This window comes from Cyclopterus lumpus, chromosome 7 (genome assembly GCF_009769545.1).
Source record: "Cyclopterus lumpus isolate fCycLum1 chromosome 7, fCycLum1.pri, whole genome shotgun sequence".
NCBI classification, from domain to species: Eukaryota; Metazoa; Chordata; class Actinopteri; order Perciformes; family Cyclopteridae; genus Cyclopterus; species Cyclopterus lumpus.
Genome location: NC_046972.1, coordinates 15,169,951 through 15,191,253, shown reverse-complemented (window position 1 = coordinate 15,191,253; position 21,303 = coordinate 15,169,951). Strand labels below are relative to the sequence as shown.

The 21,303-nt window shown below is 39.2% G+C and overlaps 1 protein-coding gene across 4 annotated transcripts; it reads left to right on the top strand.

Annotated features, from left to right (window-relative positions):
• The first annotated feature begins 1,148 nt into the window (after positions 1-1,148).
• On the top strand, positions 1,149-21,290 carry tpd52l2b (tpd52 like 2b). 4 transcript variants are annotated; one of them, XM_034536234.1, is made up of 8 exons: positions 1,164-1,382; positions 4,215-4,387; positions 4,878-5,026; positions 6,677-6,736; positions 10,989-11,036; positions 12,697-12,798; positions 17,440-17,488; positions 17,942-21,290. In XM_034536234.1, exons 1-8 carry the CDS (start codon positions 1,364-1,366, stop codon positions 18,026-18,028), a joined length of 687 nt encoding a protein of 228 aa, XP_034392125.1. In that variant the 5' UTR covers positions 1,164-1,363; the 3' UTR covers positions 18,029-21,290. The 4 variants fall into 4 exon arrangements, with proteins under 4 accessions (XP_034392128.1, XP_034392125.1, XP_034392127.1 ...); XM_034536236.1 differs by having other exon boundaries at positions 17,866-21,290; XM_034536235.1 differs by lacking the exon at positions 6,677-6,736.
• The last annotated feature ends 13 nt before the right edge of the window (positions 21,291-21,303 follow it).

Genomic DNA, 21,303 nt, shown 5'->3' with positions numbered 1-21,303 from the left:
AAGTATCATATAACTTTCAGCAGTAAACTGACACCAACACATTACATAAGAAAGCAACAGGTAATCCTTTCTTTGAGTGGATATCAGACTCCCCAACTCGTCTATAGAGAGATGGAAGGCAGTGTCATGAGGTGCTGAGGGGACTCCAGCTTCCATTTCAGCTTTGTTCTGTTCTGTTTGATTATTATCTCTCTTTCTTTGCTCTCTGGATTTATGTGTTTCTTTCTGCAGCAATTGTTGTTGAAATACAGTTATATTTATAACACTTACAGTAAACCTGTTTCCAACCTGTTTCCATGTATGGCATTGTGTACATTTGGTTTATGCCCCTTACTATTAATATGTTGTGGTATTTGCACTTGCTCCCACTTTGTATTGGAGAATGTTAACTCAAACAAGGTAAATGGATCACATTATCACAATGGCCTGTATATTTAAAAATTGGTTTTAAAGTTATTTTACTTGTTTATAAAGCTGTAAATCAAAATTGTCTTTCATTTTATGTTGGAGCAGATCACAAGGTCCTCCATTGCTTTTCCTTTGAATACTCTGTTGTTATGCCTCTAAACTGTTGAACTAACTGTCTCTGGATATTGGAATGGCAAACTCTATTCATCTGGATTTTAATTTGGAGTAATGTTATAGCTATACATATGTTATAGTTATAGTTTTTACATTGTTATTATTTGGTATCCTTGGTGTTTAATCAATTTGTTTCACTCATTTGTATTAGCTGATTTTGAAAATTTTATTTGTTTGTTTGGATTTTGCCCTCGATGGACTGGCGGCCTGTCCAGGGTGTCCCCTGCCTTCGCCCTATGTCAGCTGGGATAGGCTCCAGCGCCCCCGCGACCCTAATGAGGATAAGCGGTATTGAAAATGGATGGATGGATGGATGTTTGGATTTTGAAAATGTTACGGTTTTGTTGTTATAATTTTTATTTAATTTGTTCTCTTTTCTATGCATACAACAATTGTTGCATATCTGTATAAAATGTGCTTTTCATATACATACAGTGTATATCTTTTTTTAGTTCCCTATTTCCCTGTATTTGCTGCAACAGTTCATGAATTTCCCATTTGGGGAATAAAAAACAAATAAAAGTTTATTTCATCTTATTTTGAAATTCTTTCCCGGACGTAACCTTGTGATCATTATCGTGAGCTTCACAAAGTGCCGTTTAAGCTGAGCTGGCTGTTGGGCTGTGGTAAAATCCTGTTGACGACTTTATCTGAGTGGAGCTGTCTCTAAAACCAGGGAGATTCATTCACGCCGAGTGGAAAGCACTCTGAACTAGTTTGCTGTCCTCATTTATCACACGTCGAGGTTAACTTTGAACAAAGTAGTGAAATCTACGCCGAAATGGACACCGCCAGTCAAGGTAACTTACATATTATAGCTAAAAGCTAACAAGCGTATAGCTTAGCTTCAGACATCCGTAACATGTTTGTCCGGTATCCAGAATACCCTCGTTATAGATGGATCCACCACCACGTAGTTGGCTATCAACCTAATAATTCTGCTCGTGTCTGTCACGGTTCGCTGTTTTTAAAGATCCTAAAACACGCAACAGTCGCGAGGACAGTCCGGGCCGCTGCTGGACAAGACGGAGAAGAGGGAAGCATCGTATTACTGATGTCACAAACTTCTCTCGACTATTTAATCTGATGGACTGATATTACTTCAGCTCACAAAGAGAACAATGCCATCTTGTCTTTTTTTGAGACGAGCCGAGCTTCACTCTTTGTAAACACAAGGACCAACGTGAACCTGAAGTTAGCAGTTCTGTTTTTGTTGGCTTCCCAAAGTGAAACACTTAAGTAGCCTCTGCCTCCATATTATCTGAATACGTGTTTGTCAATCTAGTCTACCTGAATCACTTTGTATGTATACATAGTCAGATTTGCTGAGTAACTGACTCTCTTGACATCCATCTTTAGCCAGTGGTGGTAGAAATATTCAGTTACCTTAATTAAAAGTAGCAAAAGGTTACCTCATGCATTTTGTCTCGTCAAAATGAAGCTACGTGTAACTAATGCTGGGTAGCTGGGTATATAATTGATTTACAAAGCAACATATTGTGTATAGTGTCAACTGGACTTGAATATTGTATGCAAATGTTGATCTTCAAAGTATCATCTAGTAACAACAGCTGTACAATTCTTTACATTTATACTTAAATACAGTACTTGAGTTAATGTTACTGAGGCTACATCCACACTAATCTCTCTCACCAAATATAATGATCACTTACAAAATAAAAAATGAAATGATCACTTACAAATCAACGTTTACAAGATTATCAAGAAATTTGGTTGACACATCTTTCCCTTGTTTCCCCTCGGTTTCGTTGCTTGTCCTCAAACTCATAGCTCTGCAGGGTGGCTGGAAGTCGTATTGGAGATCATTTATGCTTTTGTTTGTTTACAGTTTCTTTGTGAACGCCACACTAGTTGTGCTGAAAGAAATAAGCAGCGATAAGAAAAGGAATGTTCTCCGTTTGGTGTCCATCTCCCTCCTCAAAGCCACAGAATGTAGGCCTGATAATGCCACTGGACACGCTGCTTGCTAATCGCTCCAATAATAGCTTGCTTCTTTTGCATGTCGGCAGTGGTGGAATTTTAAAATGCTGAATTTAACTTCTACACTACGAGGCAACCCAGAAGTTTTCAAGCTCTATACTATTTTCGATGTCGCTTTAGTTACTTTCCACCACTGTGTGTCTTCAGCTGACCAAAAGCTGCTTCTGATAGACCATATCTAGGTGGCGAAAGAAGTAAATACTGGAGCTTCTGCTTAATCATTATATCACCAAGCCTGTCGATGTTTACCGTTTGTGCCACAGCTACAGTTTTTAGTAATGAAGTCTTTGACAATACAGAAACACACAGTAATAGGCTGTGAGTTGGAATATGGGTTAGAGTTCTGACACTTGTGATATTGATGTATACTATGATTGTGATATAGAACATTTTAATGAAAGTCCATTGAATATTTCTGTAAGATAACTTGCAAAAATTGTCAAATTTGTCTATAAAGCTGTACTTTTATTTAATGTGTGGCAATGCCCACAGTTGTCTGAGGCAACCAGAGACATCTGTCCAAATAGTGTCACAACAATATTTCTTGCAGACAAAATGGAGAACAATAGTGTAAACATATATATCGCCTCACAATATTTATTGTCACGTTACCCACATTTAAGCTTGGCGTTAGATTAGATTAAGCTTCAGTCTTCTTGAAGCATGACCAACTGGAATGAAAAAGGGCATGCCTGTCCAAATTAAATCCTACCACTACTGTCCCTAAATAATGCCGCGAGATCTGGGAATAGGATGTGTGGGCTGAGCGTGGGACTTTTCCCCAACTGATGCATTCTCACATGATACCTCTTTTTAAGCCCATCCTTAAATAATGCCATCAACGGCTATCTGAGATGTGCCATGACTTACTTTTATGGGTCCATTTTAATGTGTGGTGATAATAATTTGGTTTTCTTATGACTAATTGGCCAAACTCGGTCAAGAAACACCAACAATAGATGTCAGATTTGGATGCATTCTAAATCAAAGAGAGATCCATCAACGAGTCTAGTTTACTGCATTCATATCAGCAGGAAATAGACCAGGATGCAATGCAGCAGCAAAGCATTTAGTGAGGGGTGTGGCTGTGATTACGTGCATGCCCAAGTGTTTACAGGTTTTATTGCTAGTATAAATAAATAATAATAATAAAAGTGGCTATCATTCCTTATATGCAACAGAACTTGATTCTGGGGCTTACCAAAAGGCCTTCTGGAAAGTGTAGGAAATCCCTAATTAAAAACAAATCCCACATGCAAAAGAGTATCTGAGATTGAACTACAAATCCCAGGAAGAAATGCCTTTTTTCTGTTCTCATATGATCCTTGTGGTTGTCTCTCTTTATCCTTGCTGCTGCTGTTTCTGTGGGCCACGCTGAATCATTCTTGGCTGAATCAATATGCCTAGAGGGTGGAGCGGTCGTATTCCTCGCCAACTTGTGTGCGGATGTTGTTGTTGTTCACACAGCGTCACCGTGTGTGTGTAAACCACTCTAAACTTTTAATACTTTAACTGTTCGAAGTGTGTGTATATGTTTAGCCTTCTGCTGCCCCTCCATTTCATGGTCCCATTAACTTCTCCTATTCCTCACCTTGTCTTCTCCCTCCCTTTATCCCATCCTCTCCCTGCAGATATCAACCTGAACTCTCCTAACAAGGGCCTTGTTGTGGATCATTCAGACAGCCTTTCCGATGTGCCGGTGGAGGGAGTGGTGGAGGCGGGGGCGGTGGGGAATGCAGCCAACCCTCTTCCGCCTGGCCTGACAGAGGAAGAGGCAGAGGAGCTCCGCACGGAGCTCACCAAGGTCGGGCCCAGATGCCATTCAAAAGTTTGGGATCTCTATAGAGACAACAATTTCTCTAAGCAACGGTTGAATGAGAATACAAGAAATTAACCATCATAGGTCAAATAAATTGGAAGCTTACCATCAATTATGTGTGTAAATCTGATCAAGTTTGCCAATAATACCGATAACAAGCTGGAATATTAACAGGTGTGCTATAGTGAGCTATTTAAACAAAAACATGAACAATAGAAGGGTTAGAGGGTTAGTGTAGGGTTCGCACTATTGGAATATCAGCTGAACTATGGACCAACAAATCACAGTTAAAACCTATTTAATATAACCACTGAGAAGACTGCAGGTAGCCCAAAGAAAAACCCTTACCCAAAAATATTTAGAGCCCAAATGCACACACCGAGAAGGTGTATGAATCTGTAGCCATGTTGAGCGCTATGAATGGAGAGGATAACCCCAGACGTAACCTTTTCCGGGGTTTCTTTTGTGTGTTTAGGTGGAGGAGGAGATCAACACCCTGCGTCAGGTTTTGTCAGCCAAAGAGAGACACGCTGCAGACCTGAAGAGGAAACTTGGCCTCAGCCCGCTCAACGAACTCAAGCAGAACTTCAGCAAGAGCTGGCAAGACGTACAGACCTCCAACGCGTATGTATTGATCAGACCGGATTATTTGAACACAACAGATGAGGCAGAAATTCACTTTAATCACTCCCTCAGACGATGGGATGTTCTTTGGATGACTTTTTTCCCAAACATGATATATATATATATATATATATATATATATATATATATATATATATATATATATATATATATATACATATACACATACACTATGCCCCAGTATCATATCAACGTATCAACAAATGATAAAAGGCATCTCGAGAGAGAGATGAGGCTACCTGTTCAATAAGAGAATCACATCTAATGCTCACATTAAAACTATTCCAACAAAATGGATGTATAAAGTAGGAAAACTGACTGAGCACCGTCCGGTGAGATGAATCGGCACTCCCTCCATACCTTCTCTGATAATATCAGAGAAGTTTTATCAGGAGGAGGCTGTCACAGAATGACTCACCGTGTGGTGACTCATCCGGGGTTCTGACTATTTTCTGACTGATTGACTTTAGCGGAGACAAAGGTGCTGCAAAATCAGATGTAATAAACTTTTAATCCTGCTGTGATCACGATTGCTAATCAAGCTCGTCACAGTTTTTCATTCAAACACAGCAGCTGACATTAAATGTGATGCTTTAACATCATCAGACTTTGACAGTTGATTGTAGTTTTAAAGATGGTAAGTGATGATTAAACATGATTAGTTGAGTGAGGGAAGAATCTTCATGATCACACAACCAAACCTTTTTCACATTATACTGCCGAAACATATTAATGACTTTTTTCAGGATAAGGAGACCATCACTGTGCTGCATTTTAATTGATTATGAAGATGAAACCACATATCTGTTTACAGAGTCTCGTAACCCTTTTATTGTACCCATGTTTACATTTTCTGTTAAACAAGTACATCATTCAGCACATTTGGTGGTTTGCAAACTACTATGTGGGTTTTCAAAGAGTTTTATATACTTAATTTACGTCAGACGGGTCCGACCAGAGAGACAAGCTCCATAGACTAATGACTTTCAGATTTTGAGCCGTCTTGGTTAAACCTGTTATACCCAGAGAGGTTGGAAGGAGAACATTAGCAGAGTATGTATGTATGTCATTTACTAGAGTTAGCACGTCTATGCTATGCTAGCTACTGAATGTGCTGCTAAACTGCTTTTGCTTATTTAATGATTGAGAATCAATGTTCTTTTAATTTCATTGTCTTCCGTCAGGATCGCCAGGTGAAATTTTACACTGTGATCTGTATGCATAAGCACCAGTTTGACATCCTGAATATAATAATAATAATAATGATCATTGCAATAGCGTTATTAATAATATAGTAATAATAATCAATGTTATTTGTATAGCACTTTTCATAAAACAAATTAAACATAAACTCTAAAAGTTTGATGTCTTGAGCACAGTTATTTTTGTGAGTTGCAACAACATTATGAGTACAACTGGAATTCTTGGTTCTTGTTGCTTTCAGAACAAACATGGAAAAGAGGGTTCTTGGATATTCGCATAATTCACATTATTCAGACCATATTTAGTTAGTTGTAATTTATAACGACAGTGCTTTGAGATTTTGGGGATTTCCTCTTCAGGCCAGCTTGCTTTTAATACTCAATGTTTTCCTCAGCAGTGTAACACCCTCGTGTTTCTGTTTTCTAGCTATGTGAGAACCACTGAGAAACTGGGCGAGTGGAATGAGAGCGTTGCCAGCTTGGATCTGTGAGTCCGTGCACTGTTTGCTGCTCGCTCACCGCTGATGTCTGGGCTTCTGCGCTGTTTGTTCTCTCACGCTCTGACTATTACGCAACCTCCATCCTTCTCCGTTCTCACCTTCTAACCATATTTGAGAACACTTAGATTTCGACAGTTTGGTGTTTAACTTTATGTGTACTCGGAGGACAGACCTGTCGTCTGTTCGGTCTAGCTTTGCTCGTGTTGAATGAGATGCTGTAAGGGAATGCTTCCAAACGAGTGACCATTAATATGCTGAACTTTAATTGGAGAAACTGAATACTTTTCTATTTCATTTGTGATGTAGTATTGCTTGTAACTCTAATACCTTCTTCGGTGCATATTCATATTTCTAGTTTGTTAGCAGGCGTCTTTGGGAACTTTTCAAGGTCGGAGGAACCTACTTAGTTTGATTCGATTTCCGTACTCCTGCAGCCTGTTGCACATATGTAGACTTGTAGCACTGCAGTGTGATTTGGTGATTTGGTGTGTCTCTGTTCTAACCACTTCAGTCTTGAGTTACAAAACGGATTCAACTGAGTTTTTTTGTTGTTTTTACCACTGGCCTGTGACTCACCTTTTTAGTGTTTGATAATCAGATTGTTTTGAGGTGGGGCTGTTTGCTGAGACATAACAGAAGTCGGTGCTGAAAGAACTATTGTCTATCACCTTTCTTTTCTGTTGTCATATGCAGATATATTATTTGATGCCTTTTTTAAAAAAATTTTTATCTCCAATGTGTTTTTAGTTTTCTGTCTTTCTCTTCAGTTTCCTGTCTTCACCTCTCATTTGTCTGTTTTTACTTCCTCTCAAGAGGACAGTTGTCTCACTTTCCTCCATCCAGAAGTGATGATACACGTCTTCCTGTCTACTCCTCTCCAAATCAACAGTCTTCCATATTTAACATTTTCTCTCTTCTTTTCTGACGTTTATTACCAGTGTCCAGGCTGAAATCTGACACTGATGTGTCTAAGGCCACATTTCCATTTGCTACATAAAAAGATACTATCACAGGAATGTTTTCTTGGCTGTAAATTGAAGGGTGGAGCTAAGAAATTGTGCGTCTAGAAAGGTTTAGGATTAAAAGTCAAGGCTTTGCTCTGGTGTAATCAGGCCACTGATGGTTATTTAGCAAGGCTGGCGGCCTTTTAGCGGGGAAACAACAATCGTCAAGAAATGACATTGTTTTATTCTGTTGTCTGTTTACCTAGATTTCAAACACAAATTGAACATTTGTGTTGAAAATCAGACTCCATTAAGCCACACTCCTGTCATGGTTGCCTAAGGATGTGAGTCTGAGGGCTGATTAGCTAAATACAATCAATTGGCACACAGTGTGAAAGCAGCAATTATGTAATGATATAATAACCAGTGTTCAACTGATTCCCATTAGTAATTTCCTGGATTTGAGGGATTATGAGAAAATGGGCCATGGACAATGTTCAAGTGCCTTGTTGTTGGTTGAAAAAGTGCCACTTCAATATTATTGTATTACAACCACCACAACCTTTTCCCATGCATGTCTCACCTTTTTAATAAACTAGATCAAGTTTTCCTAGGAGTTGGTTTGAGGGGGATATTTATTTTTACAGTGTTTCTGTACCGCTACTTAAAGAATCCAGACTATGCAGTCGGCAAGAAAAGAAACGACAACATTTAGATGCATTTTTGTCCTCTGCTGCGAGATCTGACGCTAATGGAATTTTCCATGTGGCTGCTTCCGATATGAACTGGATTGGCAAGCTCACTCAGCTAGTTGGCCTAAAGTGACTGCTGACACTTAACTTTTACAAACATCTACACGCCCTCACAAACGGCAGCAGGTGCAGTGATCTTGGTTTAGTGTTTGTTCTACTTTTGCACACAGAAATAGATGCTACTCACACCCTTCTTTGTCTCAGACTTTCAGTCATGTTTGCTCACAGGGCCCAAATACTTGTGGATTATTACATATTTGCCTAGAATAGCAGAAATGTGAGCAGACAGGCACATTATTCTTGGTTCAGGCTAAGTGCAGCATAGGAAAAGTGTGTGTTTGTGTTTCACCCACGACATGAATACACGCATGAATGCAACATGGTCGTGTCTGGCGACCAGACACGCAGCTCAGAACTGCTGCTGCAGGAACAAGTGGGAGGAGAGGAAAGGAATGGGATGAAGGGATTGAGGGAGGGAGGGAGGGAGGGAGGTGAAGAGAAGGAGATGCTTTGCTTTGTAACTTGATATCTGATAGAGAGAGAGAGAGTTCTGTGCAGTTCTGAATTCTGGAGTGGGTGGAGCCAGTCAGCTGTTGTCCTCTATTTTCGAATCAGTTAAGTGTGCTTTATTATCACACACACACACACACACACACACACACACACACACACACACACACACTGTCAATTAGCAACCGGGAGTTGAAATCACACCACAATTTATGCCACAGGATGTCAGGGGAAAGAGAAAGTAAACCTCACCACCCTCCCTTTTTAACCATATGCGCATTTCACCCAGAATTGTAGTTCCCTCAGTATGTAACGTCAAGTATTTTCGGCTAATATCGCACTGGGATGTCAGTTTCGGTTAATGCTTCTCTTTTCTATATTGTTCTGAACATTTTAGTGCAACAGCGAGTTGGACTGCGATTCTCTTTCTCAAAATAAAGCCTTGCTGAAGGCGGTGGAGATGAAGAAACATCCAAATGTAAAGGAAACCAAAACCCTGTTTCTAATAATAGTCTTGCCTCCTGCTGTAAAACAAATACAGCAGTTACATGGTGACGGATGTGGTAACGTGACAAGGCTGTTCTGTGTGAAGTCACTATGGCTGTGCTGTGTGAGCAGCATTGTGCTGACGAGTCAGGACACAGAGACTGGCCTTGTTTGGAACGGAGGAGAGCCGTCTCTTGGATCTTTTCTTTGTTAATTTCTTTATGTTAAGCAGTGGTTGGTGTGGAGTTTCTGCTCTGCATTTATAATTGATACCTTGTCAGTCAAACAGTGTGGGCAGCCTTTTCAGTTATTTTTCTGGTGATCCTATACAAACCTGTTTTTGCTGGAAAAAACCCTGAACTAATTTGAAGCCTCCATCTAAATAATGTTGAAATGTCACCATGTTGAACAAAAGCAAGATTAATATTTATACTCGTGATTGTAAACTATGAAAACAAGATGTGTATATAATAACAATTAAGACAGATGTGATGTAAATATGCATGCAAGCATATTGCTGGGATGTGGTTGACCCACTCTTCTTCAGTAGAACATTTTATATAAAAATAGCTGTGTGTAATATTTAAGCTGTTTACACTGCTGGCTGTGTTGAGAGAGAGAGACGGTGTTTGTTTGGATCAGGAGTCTCATGACTTGGAGGGTTTCAAAGCTAGAAAGTTAGATTTCCCCTCATTGTTGTGTTGTGTTTGCTGTGCTTCCTTATCTGCTCTATTGTTGTAAGGAGAAGTCAGCACAAACACACTTCCCCTCTTTTTCTAGATACAGGCAGGACTCTGCATGTGTGTGATTAAACTCACTTTGTTACTATTCATGAATGGGCTAATCTGTCTGGTGGTTTATTTATTAACCCATTCGGTGCTTGAGAGTTAAATTGGGACTGTTTTCCACACTTTGGCTACATCCATGTGCATACTTTTTCACTTGTAAAATGTAGAATTGTAATGCCTACTGTCTACAATTATGAGAATTTTACAGGGAAAGGTGATTTCATACCATTACATTTTTTATATATTTTAAAAGTCATTTTAAACTAGGAAAGTATATCTAAATGAATGTTTTCTTCAGCAGTATTTTTCTATGAATTAGATAAACAAATATATTTTTAAAAAAAATTCTGGCAGACCTCCCCATTGACCAATTTCACAGTTGGTGTTCCCAGTACAACAATCAAATTTCATGTTTTCTTTTACTGTAAATTAATCTAGTTATCTCCATTCTGTGGCAAAATATTAGATGTGAAATGGTAATTTTTTAAATTTATTTAGTATCAATAACTGGGAAGAGGAAGACTGTTTGTTTACGTTACCTCTATGATTTTATGTTATGTATCTAATGCTGTTATTTCCCCTGTACACTCCGTTTTAAATGTTAAAACATTTTGAAATCCAGCTGGACATCCACCAAAACCTTCAAACAGTTGTTAGGAGTAACTCTGTAACTCTACTGAACTCTATTGTGATCTACTGTACTGTATTGCGAGTGTGTGCCTCTCACCCTGTGTCATTATCCTGCTGTTGTGTCTTCAGATATCTGTCTGCCTCAGCCACTTTGGATGACATTTCCCGCTCTGAAGCGTGAGTTGACCCCTTTTTTTTGTGTGTTATCGTTTAGTCTTTGCTGATGAGCTATGGCTTCTTAAAGTTTGGTTTGCTTTTCGGGGAGTTTTTTTTTGTGTTGACTATCCATCCTTTTTTCTTTTGTTTTCCTTTTGCTGTTGTGAGGGTGCTCGTTGTCCTACTGGCTGTTACATTTAATGAAGGTTTTTCCTGGTTTGTCAGAAGACTCCCAAACATGTTTGTACTTGTTTTATAAGTACCGGATGATCAAAATGTTGAGATTACTGCTAAAATGTCAAGTGTTTCTTTAGTGCGGAAGGTCAGCCATGTTGATTGACACTTGCGTTGGTATTCAGCCACACCATCTTATCTCCAAAAGTGTGTGTGTGTGTGTGTGTGTGTGTGTGTGTGTGTGTGTGTGTGTGTGTGTGTGTGTGTGTGTGTGTGTGTGTGTGTGTGTGTGTGTGTGTGTGTGTGTGTGTGTGTGTGTGTGTGTGTGTGTGTGTGTGTGTGTGTGTGTGTGTGTGTGTGTGTGTGTGTGTGTGTGTGTGTGTGTGTGTGTGTGTGTGTGTGTGTGTGTGTGTGTGTGTGTGTGTGTGTGTGTGTGTGTGTGTGTGTGTGTGTGTGTGTGTGTGTGTGTGTGTGTGTGTGTGTGTGTGTGTGTGTGTGTGTGTGTGTGTGTGTGTGTGTGTGTGTGTGTGTGTGTGTCGAGAGATTTACCCTTAAAAAAAATCAATTAATCTAGTTTCATTTAAGATTAAAACATTCTTGAAATTTTAGAATTTCATGTGACAATTGAAACTTGATAGTTGCGGCTCGTCCCTCTTTATGACAGCAGACTTGACAGCTATCGACACTTGTCGAAGATATTGTATAAACTAATCCGTTTCCTGTATCTACACGGTTTGGGCGACGGTTTCTGTTTTCAGATTGCCCAATCGTGGTTACTCAAGATTGCGGAAGCTTTGAAATAAGAATACCTTTTTTAAGCTTTCTGCAAGCAAAACGGTTATTGTATGTGAATAAACGTATAAAAGAGACATTTTGTTTCAGATGTTTAAGCATTAAGTCTTTGTGTCCGTGCGACTAGATCACAGCAATATGTTCCATTGAACACAATCTTATCTTTAATATCACAATGCAAATCATATCTAATAGAGCTGCACTGAATAGTTTGAAGCTTCATTCTTAACGTTAATTATTAATATATTATTATTACTCAATTACTTTCCAGATTTTTTAAAAACATTTCTTTATGACATTTTAGTAAATCATCACCTACAACACATTGTGCCAGACGCAATTACTTTTGATACACAGGCCTGTGACTGTATTTTTGTGTGAATATTGACCATCAGGGTGAATACTGCCCTTTTTCTTTTGAGGGATGAAGCATTAATCGTTTCGTGTTTGTTATGGTCATTTGGTCTAATGTATCCCACTCTCTTTTTTTTTTACCCTCCCATCCCTCTCTCATTCATCTGCCTTGTTTCTCCATTTATATTCTTTCTGCTCGTTCTTTTCTCCGTCTCTTCTTTCTCGCCACTGTGGTTTTTTTCTTTCTTTTCTGTCCTTTTTTTGCCATCAAACATCTTCTTTTCAATCCACTCCAACCATCTGTTCTTTCCATTCTCCTGTTCCCACCTCCCCTCCATCCACCCTCCTCTTTCTTCTGCAGATACAAAAAGACTCAAGAGACTCTTTCCCAGGCGGGACAGAAGACCAGTGCAGCTTTAACCACAGTGGGCACGGTCCTCAGCAAGAGACTGGGCGACATGAGGTATGTCACTGCAGAGACAGAATTTCTGACACTGGCTAAAATACAAGAACAAATGAGCAGAGTGGACAGTGTTGAAACCAAAAGATCTCAAACCTGGATATCATACAATAGGTCTATATTTATCTTGGAACAACAAGGGGAAGCTGAAAAGAACATTTCAAAACATGGCCAGATAAAATATTGTATGTCTTTCATGTTTTCTGATTATCCCACACATATGTTTGCGCATCTAAATACAAAACTCCCCTTCAGAAATTTGGATAAACATGGTTTTGAAACTCTCAAATATGTTAACTGGGACACTAATCCAGTTTTCTGATCTGTCTGCCATGAGCACAGATGTAGTTATGTATGTTATGGCATGCCACTCTTCAATTGCTGAGGTGGAAAAGAGAACAGCAGAGCAGTAGATGTAGCTGTGTCCAGGCTTTTTCAATTGTTACAGCAATAGTTTAGGTGTATTGTAGTAGGGTTGTATGAATTGCTTATCCATAGTCGGTGTACACAGTAGATGGCACGCTTCTAGTTTGGGGAAACAGACTGGAGTACTGGAACAGTACCAAAGCAATGTACTGCTGTGGACGGGGGCAGCAGCGAAACACATTTTAGTCGAAGAAAAGAAATCCATATCAGTCTAAGTGTATACTTTATTCAGAATTCTTTCACAGCTCTTTCTGACAGGGATCTGAAGCTGTTCATCTCTCTTCAAAGCTACCAGACTGCTTTGACAAAAATGTTACCGTGACTTTGATGAATTCAAAATAATCGCAACAAATACCTAAATCACTCAATAACAAACTAACCAATCGACAAGAGTCTTGTGACTTTGAAGAGAGCTTAAATAACTGCTTCAGTTCCTTGTCGTAAAGGACTGTCCAACTGAAAGATAAACAAATGAAAATATAGCGTATACTTAAACTGATGGTGTTTATTTTAAATGGCCTCAATCTGTTTTGCTGCTGCCCCGGCCCACTGCATTGCTTTGCTACAGTGCTGCTACTCGTGTCTGTTTCTGTACCTCAAACAACCACACTTCCAAAAATACAAACTAACCCTAAGTAAATTACATAGTAGTGAGTTGTGATAAGACAGAAACATGGTTAATTTTAAATTGCTTTATATAAGGAGAGGAATAGCCATGTGTCTCCGTCCTCCATTATGATCAGAACCAGGATGAGAAATGTAGCAATCTGTTTGAAACCAGCTGAGCATTTGGTGACTGACACGCTGCTCTTTTTTTCTTGTAGCTCTGAACTTGTCTTATTGATGATCTGCAGAACTCTCAAACCGACTTTAGTGTCTAATAAAGTTACATTTGTTTTATTTAATGTAATTGCTTTATATCCTGAATTGTCATTTTACTAATTGAAGGTTCTACATGATCAAATTTGTTTTCCATCTAAATGTGAACTGTTTTTGTGCACCAAATAGTTTAATGAAATAAGGGTCCACTGGTGCGTCTTGGAAGTAAAATCCAGATGCTAAATTTGAACTTCAATGGAAAACAAATAGATTGTGAATATGTGTAAACCACTGACTCCTTCACATCTAACATCGCTGCCTTGTTGACAAACACAACTGTCTGTATTAACATTCCTGTTTTAATTTCAACATTCATATTTGCATATTCAAGCCTATGTGTGAGGAAGCATTATGTGTGTGTGTGTTTGGACACCCTTTTCATTCATTGACTTCCCGTAGAGTATGTCCCATTAACAACATATTCAAGTTTTTACCTGGTTTACGTCCGTCCCTGCATGATTTTCAGTCATCCAGTGTGTTCCCTCTGTGTCTTTTAAAAGTTGTACTCTGATGTGGTTGTATTTCCTTTTTCTAAATGTCCACATTTTGTTCATTTAATTTGATCTCTGAAAATGTTATCTCAATCAGTGACTACGTTTACATGCACACTCGTATTCCACTATTATTCCGACTGACAATATTTTGAATTTGATATGGCAACTAGACCAACAAGCCTAGAGTTTGCAAAGCTGGCGTCGAAATGCATACCTGAAAGGAAAGATTTCTGGTCGGAGTGAGAAACGTGGCTATTTTTAAGCATTATGACAGGACAAGAATGTCAACAGGTTTGGGGATATGTGCGCATTTTGCAATGCCGACCTTTTCAATAAGGTGATTGAAGGAGTAAAAGGCAGTGGCTGTGTATTTGCACGGTCAAACAAGTCCACCACCGGTAGAAAGCTACAAAAAACATATTTTGGCTTGTGTCGTTCCACTTTTTCCAAATTTGATGTGATAAACGACGTGTCGGGGGCACCGAACCCGGTCGAGCACAGACGAGAATGCTGTTGACGTGGGATTCACTGGCCCGGGTGACGAGGACATGGGGTCCTTTTGCGTTCATGGGAATATAATCACAGCTGCATGTAAACAGGAATACTCGCGGAATATTCATTTTCATTTGCCATGTAAACAGCTTATTAAGAATATTGTCTTTTATATTGTCGGAAAAGGGTGAAAACTGGAATATTTGGTACATGTAAACGTAGTAAATGACTTGGTGTAACAACACAACATGGAGCTAAGAAACCAGAAGCATTTCTTCAGTTGGACTGGTGTCTTTAGTTGCACAGCAAAGACATTGCTGCTCGGTTTTACCGCCGCTTCCCATTTCCCTGCTGATGACACTGATCTCTCTCCTGTTGTGTTGCTGCCGCCTACTGCTGTTGGTTTGTTTGTCATGATGCTGCTGCTTTTGGCTCACGCTCTTTCTCTCCTTGTTTTTAATTGCTGCCTTGGTTTGACCTGCAGAGCTCTACCTTTCTCTAATTCCTTTAGGTAAGACTAACATGCCCAGTTAGAACAACTAAGAGTTTGATCACACAAAATTAAACTTAAAGCTTGTTTTTGTCCAACCTGCTCTATTATTTTCTTCCCCTAGATTGCCTCAATTCATTTTGCATAGATGCTTAAAGAAGCATGTTATCCTTTTGCTGTTACTTAAACAACACTGTAGTTATTTAAATAAGTTATTGATCTGTCATTATACACAGCATTTTAGCATCATTCATATTTCATTAATGATCAACACTAAGTTTGCATGAAATCTGCTGGGTCAGTTTATGACTGTGGGTTCTGGTTCTTTACATTTTTTTTATTGTGGCAACACTTTATATTATGGTGATTCAGTTTTTGTTTTGTTTTTAATGTTGGGCAATTTCCTAAAATATTTTCAGTAAATTATCTAGTTATGGCCTGAGATGTTTAAGTCTATTTAGTTAAATTTCTAGAACAATTTGCTTTATTTAACTTTAGAAAATATTCACTCACTATTTGTTTATTGGAAGATTCATGTATGTTGAATTATATTTGAAGATATGTTTACCTGTAAAAGATTTTATATTTGTATGTATTCAGTTGATGCATATACAGTGTCTTTTAGTTAGTGCAGGTCAGCTGAACGCTGCGTCGATGCTGCTATAATTAAATGGCTGATAAAGAGTACCCAAGTATTTTTAAACATGGCCCCCTATTTTCCCTTGATTTAGTAACTAACGGGGACAACAATTTCTAAAATTGGTCCAGTATTGAGGTAGAATGCTGCAGCTGCTAAAGGTGCTGCAATGTAATCGCTCTGAGCAACTCCTCACCCTCAACTTTCGGCCACTAAAAGTGATTATTTTTGCCACAGACGGGCTCAGATTGTTCTTTATAAGTGTCTGACAACATTAAGGGAAGAAGCCTACAGAGAAGCAACACATTGCATTGCTTCCATTCAAGAGATTTTCAATGGCATGTCTGAATATTTAGCTGATTTTGAGAATGTGGGTGAGTTTCCAATTTCTCGCAATATTTCTGAATGTTACTTCTCCTTGAGCAAGACTTGGTTAGACACAATATCAAACAGACTAGATCGAACATACGGTGAAGAAAAACTGGAAGCCATAAAATAAAGTGTTGCCAATGTTTTTTTCCTGAAATTCCAAGGATACTTGTTTTATGTATTTGACAAATTCGCACCAACCAAGAGGCTACTAGTCATCTGGGCCACAGTCTTTTGTTAACAGTTTTCATACAAAGCCAGTAATATTCATTTGAGAATAGTGTTTTACTGTTTAAAGTACATGTGAATGAGAAATGATGCTACGTGTCAAGGCCACCTTAAGTGGTGATGACTGCATTGTGTGTGTGTGTGTGTTTGTCAGTGTCACACCTTGCTTGCTTTATAACACTTGCACTTCTGTCTCCTCTCTTTAATGCTTACAAAGTAGCAACTATTCCATTCGCCACTCTATAAGTATGCCCGCCATGAGGTAAAGTAACACACAAACCTGCTGACTGTACTGCTTCTGTTTCACTGTCAGTGTCACACATTACTTTCTGTACCGGCACTGATCGGGTCACAACATTCGTATTCATATGCTGCTGTTCAAACACTAGCAAGATAATCCCCACATGTTAGCATCGTATTGGTACAGTATTTATGGCTGCAGTGAAGCATAAAACCACAAAATAATAGATTTAATTTCTTAATGGGTTTGAGAATTTTTAAGCGGGTTCACATACCTTTTTGATGGTAGATGTAGCCTAACACAACATTAAAATGTTAACATTTTTGTTGAGAACTTTTTTTAGCTTGTGTTTTACTTTTTTATATAACCTTGTATTTCTGTTCTGCAGGAACTCTGCGACCTTCAAGTCGTTCGAGGATAAAATGGGGAACCTGAAGGTGAGCAGACATCCTATATCTTCTCAAAGAGCTACAAGTGGCATTTAATATTAGTAAATTATTACTACGTTGTCTAAAATAAAGAGATAACAATAGAACTATCAAGACCAAGCAGTTGAGTCAAAAGGGCTTTCTATACTATTTATATATTGCAAGTGTTATTAAACTCAATTCCACAAGAACTGTGGCCAACATCTACTAATTCTACACTGTGAGATTTTACATTTTAAGTTTCCTTTTTGAGGTTTTCGACTGTCGACATCAACGTAACAAATTGCAGAAGAAAATGGATGTTTTTTCAACTACAGTGTGTATTATGGATTTCAGGACACGCTGATGGATTTTAAATGTAGTCAAACTCTCTTTTTCCCCGACAGGAAATGGAAACTGAGTCGGTGTAGTAATGCACACGATCAATAACACTCTGGTCTGTTTCCGCTCTCGTCTCCTCAGTACAAGGTTGTTGGTCCCAGAGGTAACGGGGAGGCCATCGGCTCCCCCACTGACACCACCCCCACTCAGGAGAACCCATCTTTCTGAATGCATCCCTCCTCCTCCTCGCTGCCACCTTCCTCACGACCTGAGACTGTACTGTTAATCACCTCAAATCGCTGAGTCAGCCCTGACCTTTGACCCTCCAGCTCACCAACTCGCCACCACTCACACTTTGCCTCGAGGTCTGTAGAAGCAGACGGGCGGAGGTGAAGAACTCGTTGGTTCGAGGTGGGATGAGCTTTTCCGTCACTGCTGGTCCTACAGCTTCCATTCTTCTGCATTGCTGCTGGAGAAAAGGAAAATGTTTTGTTGATGTCTAAACCCGAATAATTTACAGACCGTGCTTTGTTACATCTCCACCCCTTGCTTCGACTTCCTCCCCGGTCAGACCACACCCCCTTTGTTAGTCCAAATAAGTCAACACCGTTGTCTCCTGCACTTTTCAGACACCTTTTTTGAACAGGTGGTTACTGTTTCAGTAGATCACCTGGCTTAACAAAAAAGGCTAAAAGGCATTGTTAAGATGTCAGGCTCTTAAACTAAATGGGGAACTTTACATTTATCTTTGGGATTGGGTGTTTGTTAAGAAACCGTTGCAGCTATGCATCAAAAGGTAACTCTGTAGGTGCACTTTTGGGCCCCAACTCGCAGTGTAGGAGCGAGTATCTGGAGGAGCATTTTACAGGCATAAGCAAGATGGTGGTTTATACTGCTACTATTTCTGTCTTCTTGTTTCTGACTATTATGTACTTAAAATCATACATTCACACTGTGAGCACACCACAGTAATGTCACCACAGTGTCCCTATATTTTTTTTCTCAAACTTTGTACAGTTATCTTCACAGCTTTGCGGATGCCCGTGGTGTGAACACATGTTTCATTGGTGGGGTTCAGCACATCCCACTCCTCTTAGACCTTCTACTGCTACATGCATGTGCACATTTCATCTCAGTTGTACCATACTAACCTTGCAAAGAAGACTTGTGTAACACCCTAAGAACACCCCCAGGATGTAAAAACGGGAAGAAAAGAAAAACAACCTTAAACCATTTTGTATTACAAACTATTTTACACTGCTTTGCAAAATGTTTTTACATAACTTTTATTAATATGTATAAATATAGATGAGTAAATATATTGTCACTGATGCTGCCGAATGGCAGTAAACGGGTTAGGAGGTTTAAGAAAAAGCAGGGGGAGGCTAAACAAACCTAAACAATGCAAACAATGGGTCAGTTTCACAGACATGAGTTTTCTTCTGTAACTAGTTTTAATTTTCTCTCTAAGTACATTTTGGTCAACATTTTTTATTTTTTTTTATGTTTGTGAAACTGACATATAAACGAGCTGCAGTCACTTTGCACCCGTCTGGGCACTATTTATCGGACGAGAAAAAACCCATAATCAAAATGGTTGCATTTGACTAGAGTACCGTGATGGTTTGATCTTTGCAGCAGGTTAACAAAGTCAGACTATGCGTTGAAATGTTTAGAAACCACTTTGACAGTTTCTTTTCCCCCCGGTTCGACTGTAGTTCCCTTCCTGTTGTTGAAGCGATGGTTTGGATGTTCTGAAGTGTGGTTGTATAAGGTACTTCAGAGAAGTCGGTGTATTGCCAACAGATTAATTATACGATATACGTAGTGTTCACTGCTTTACCTTTCCGTTAGACAGCCCTTTTTCCGATCTGCAGCCGCTATCTGTGCTCTGTTCACAGCCACTGTAGCCGAGTACCTCATACAACACGACTTCAAAAGCTCTCAATGATCCTTTTAACGTTCAGAACTCAATGTGAGACGCTTTGCTTTCTACACTACGCGGTGAATGTCAACGCTTCTCGATCAGCCTTACTCACTTTAAATATTTCGCTTGTTATAATTTAGCTGGTAGGACATACATTTGTTTTAAGTTGTACAGACTGGTTTGAGTGATTGAAGGAAGGAAAGTTTCTTTACCATATTTAGAGTCTGAATATGTGTCATAAAATCTTCTCGCTGCCATTGGGAGAGACTTTGCTAACGATCCCTTATGCACTCCTGTTAACACACGCTAGATGCTACTAAATGCCCTGATTGTGCACTTGCGCTGGGTGAGGCCAAACTACAAACACCTTTTGTACAAAATCACTGTTGCTCTTATTGTCGTGCACCTGTAGTGATAAAACGGAAGCTCTTACAAACCACACAGCCTCAGAAACGATGACCGTAAACCTGAGAGCTGTGCAGGGCCGCACTTTTATCCTCAACCTGAAAACCTTTTTTTCCTTTTCTTTATTGCCACAGGTGGTTTGACATGTTACACTAATTTCCCACCAACAAATATAATGCAACTTGTGAAAATTATTGTCCAAATCCATCTTATGTCACTGTTGTTGCACTGAAGGTGTTTCAGTGTTGCCTCTCGCATTGCCAAGACCATTTTTAAATATTGCAACGACAAAATGTTGCTTGTGTATCCTGCCTCAGCTTCAGTACAATGTCTCCTAATGTTAGTGTCATTGAGGCAATAGAAAATGATTAAATATGAATTGTTATATACCTTTAACTTCTTTAAAGACATGAATGATTTCAGCCAAAATTTCAGAGGAAGATTCAAACTTGCTTGTACGCCAACGAATTGAAAGGAAAAGGATAACAGAAATGTATCTCTGGGACTGCTTGGCTTCAATGAACATACATTGAATGAAATGACACGCCGGTTATAAACGAAAGCTCCCGGCTGCTGCCAGTGTATCATAAGTGTATTCTCTTGTTTTTGTTTGTGTTGATCATTTTCCTAGTTAATATATTCCTGTTAGGTTAGTTGTTCGGATTTCTTTTGGCTTTCCTTTTGTTAGAGGTGGACATTTTGGTATTTGTCCAAAGAATTGCCAATACTTAAATATCTGTTACATAATCTCCATCTGCCTCTGACTTTCTGCTTTGTCAAGATGAAAAATGCAGATGCACACTACAAGAAATATGAATCTCAAGTCATTTACTTCAGAATTGAGTCTTAAAATCATATTTTTCTTACACAAAGAGGATAACTTTCCACATACTTGAGGCTTTTTGTAGGCAATGTGCTCAACGTACTAGAAAAATGTGGTTATAGATACTGAAGGAAATGACTTGACTTTTTCCCCCCCCGCAGTGCATATGTCGCCTGTTTAGAGCTGCAATCAGTTTTGTAGATGTGATGGATAGAAAAAAGATGACGCTCTTTTGATTTGGGTGCCAATGGGAAGTGCAGCACATCAGTGCCAGCCGCCGCAGAGGCTGGAGGACAGAGTACTCATAGCTTTATCTAGGTCCTGGGCCTAACTGATGTAGAATATCAA

Excerpts from the sequence above, each read along its gene's own strand:
- tpd52l2b (XM_034536234.1), top strand. Across the intron at positions 11,037-12,696 it reads GACATTTCCCGCTCTGAAGC|ATACAAAAAGACTCAAGAGA; the intron begins GTGAGTTGACCC and ends TTTCTTCTGCAG. Across the intron at positions 17,489-17,941 it reads ATAAAATGGGGAACCTGAAG|TACAAGGTTGTTGGTCCCAG; the intron begins GTGAGCAGACAT and ends TCGTCTCCTCAG.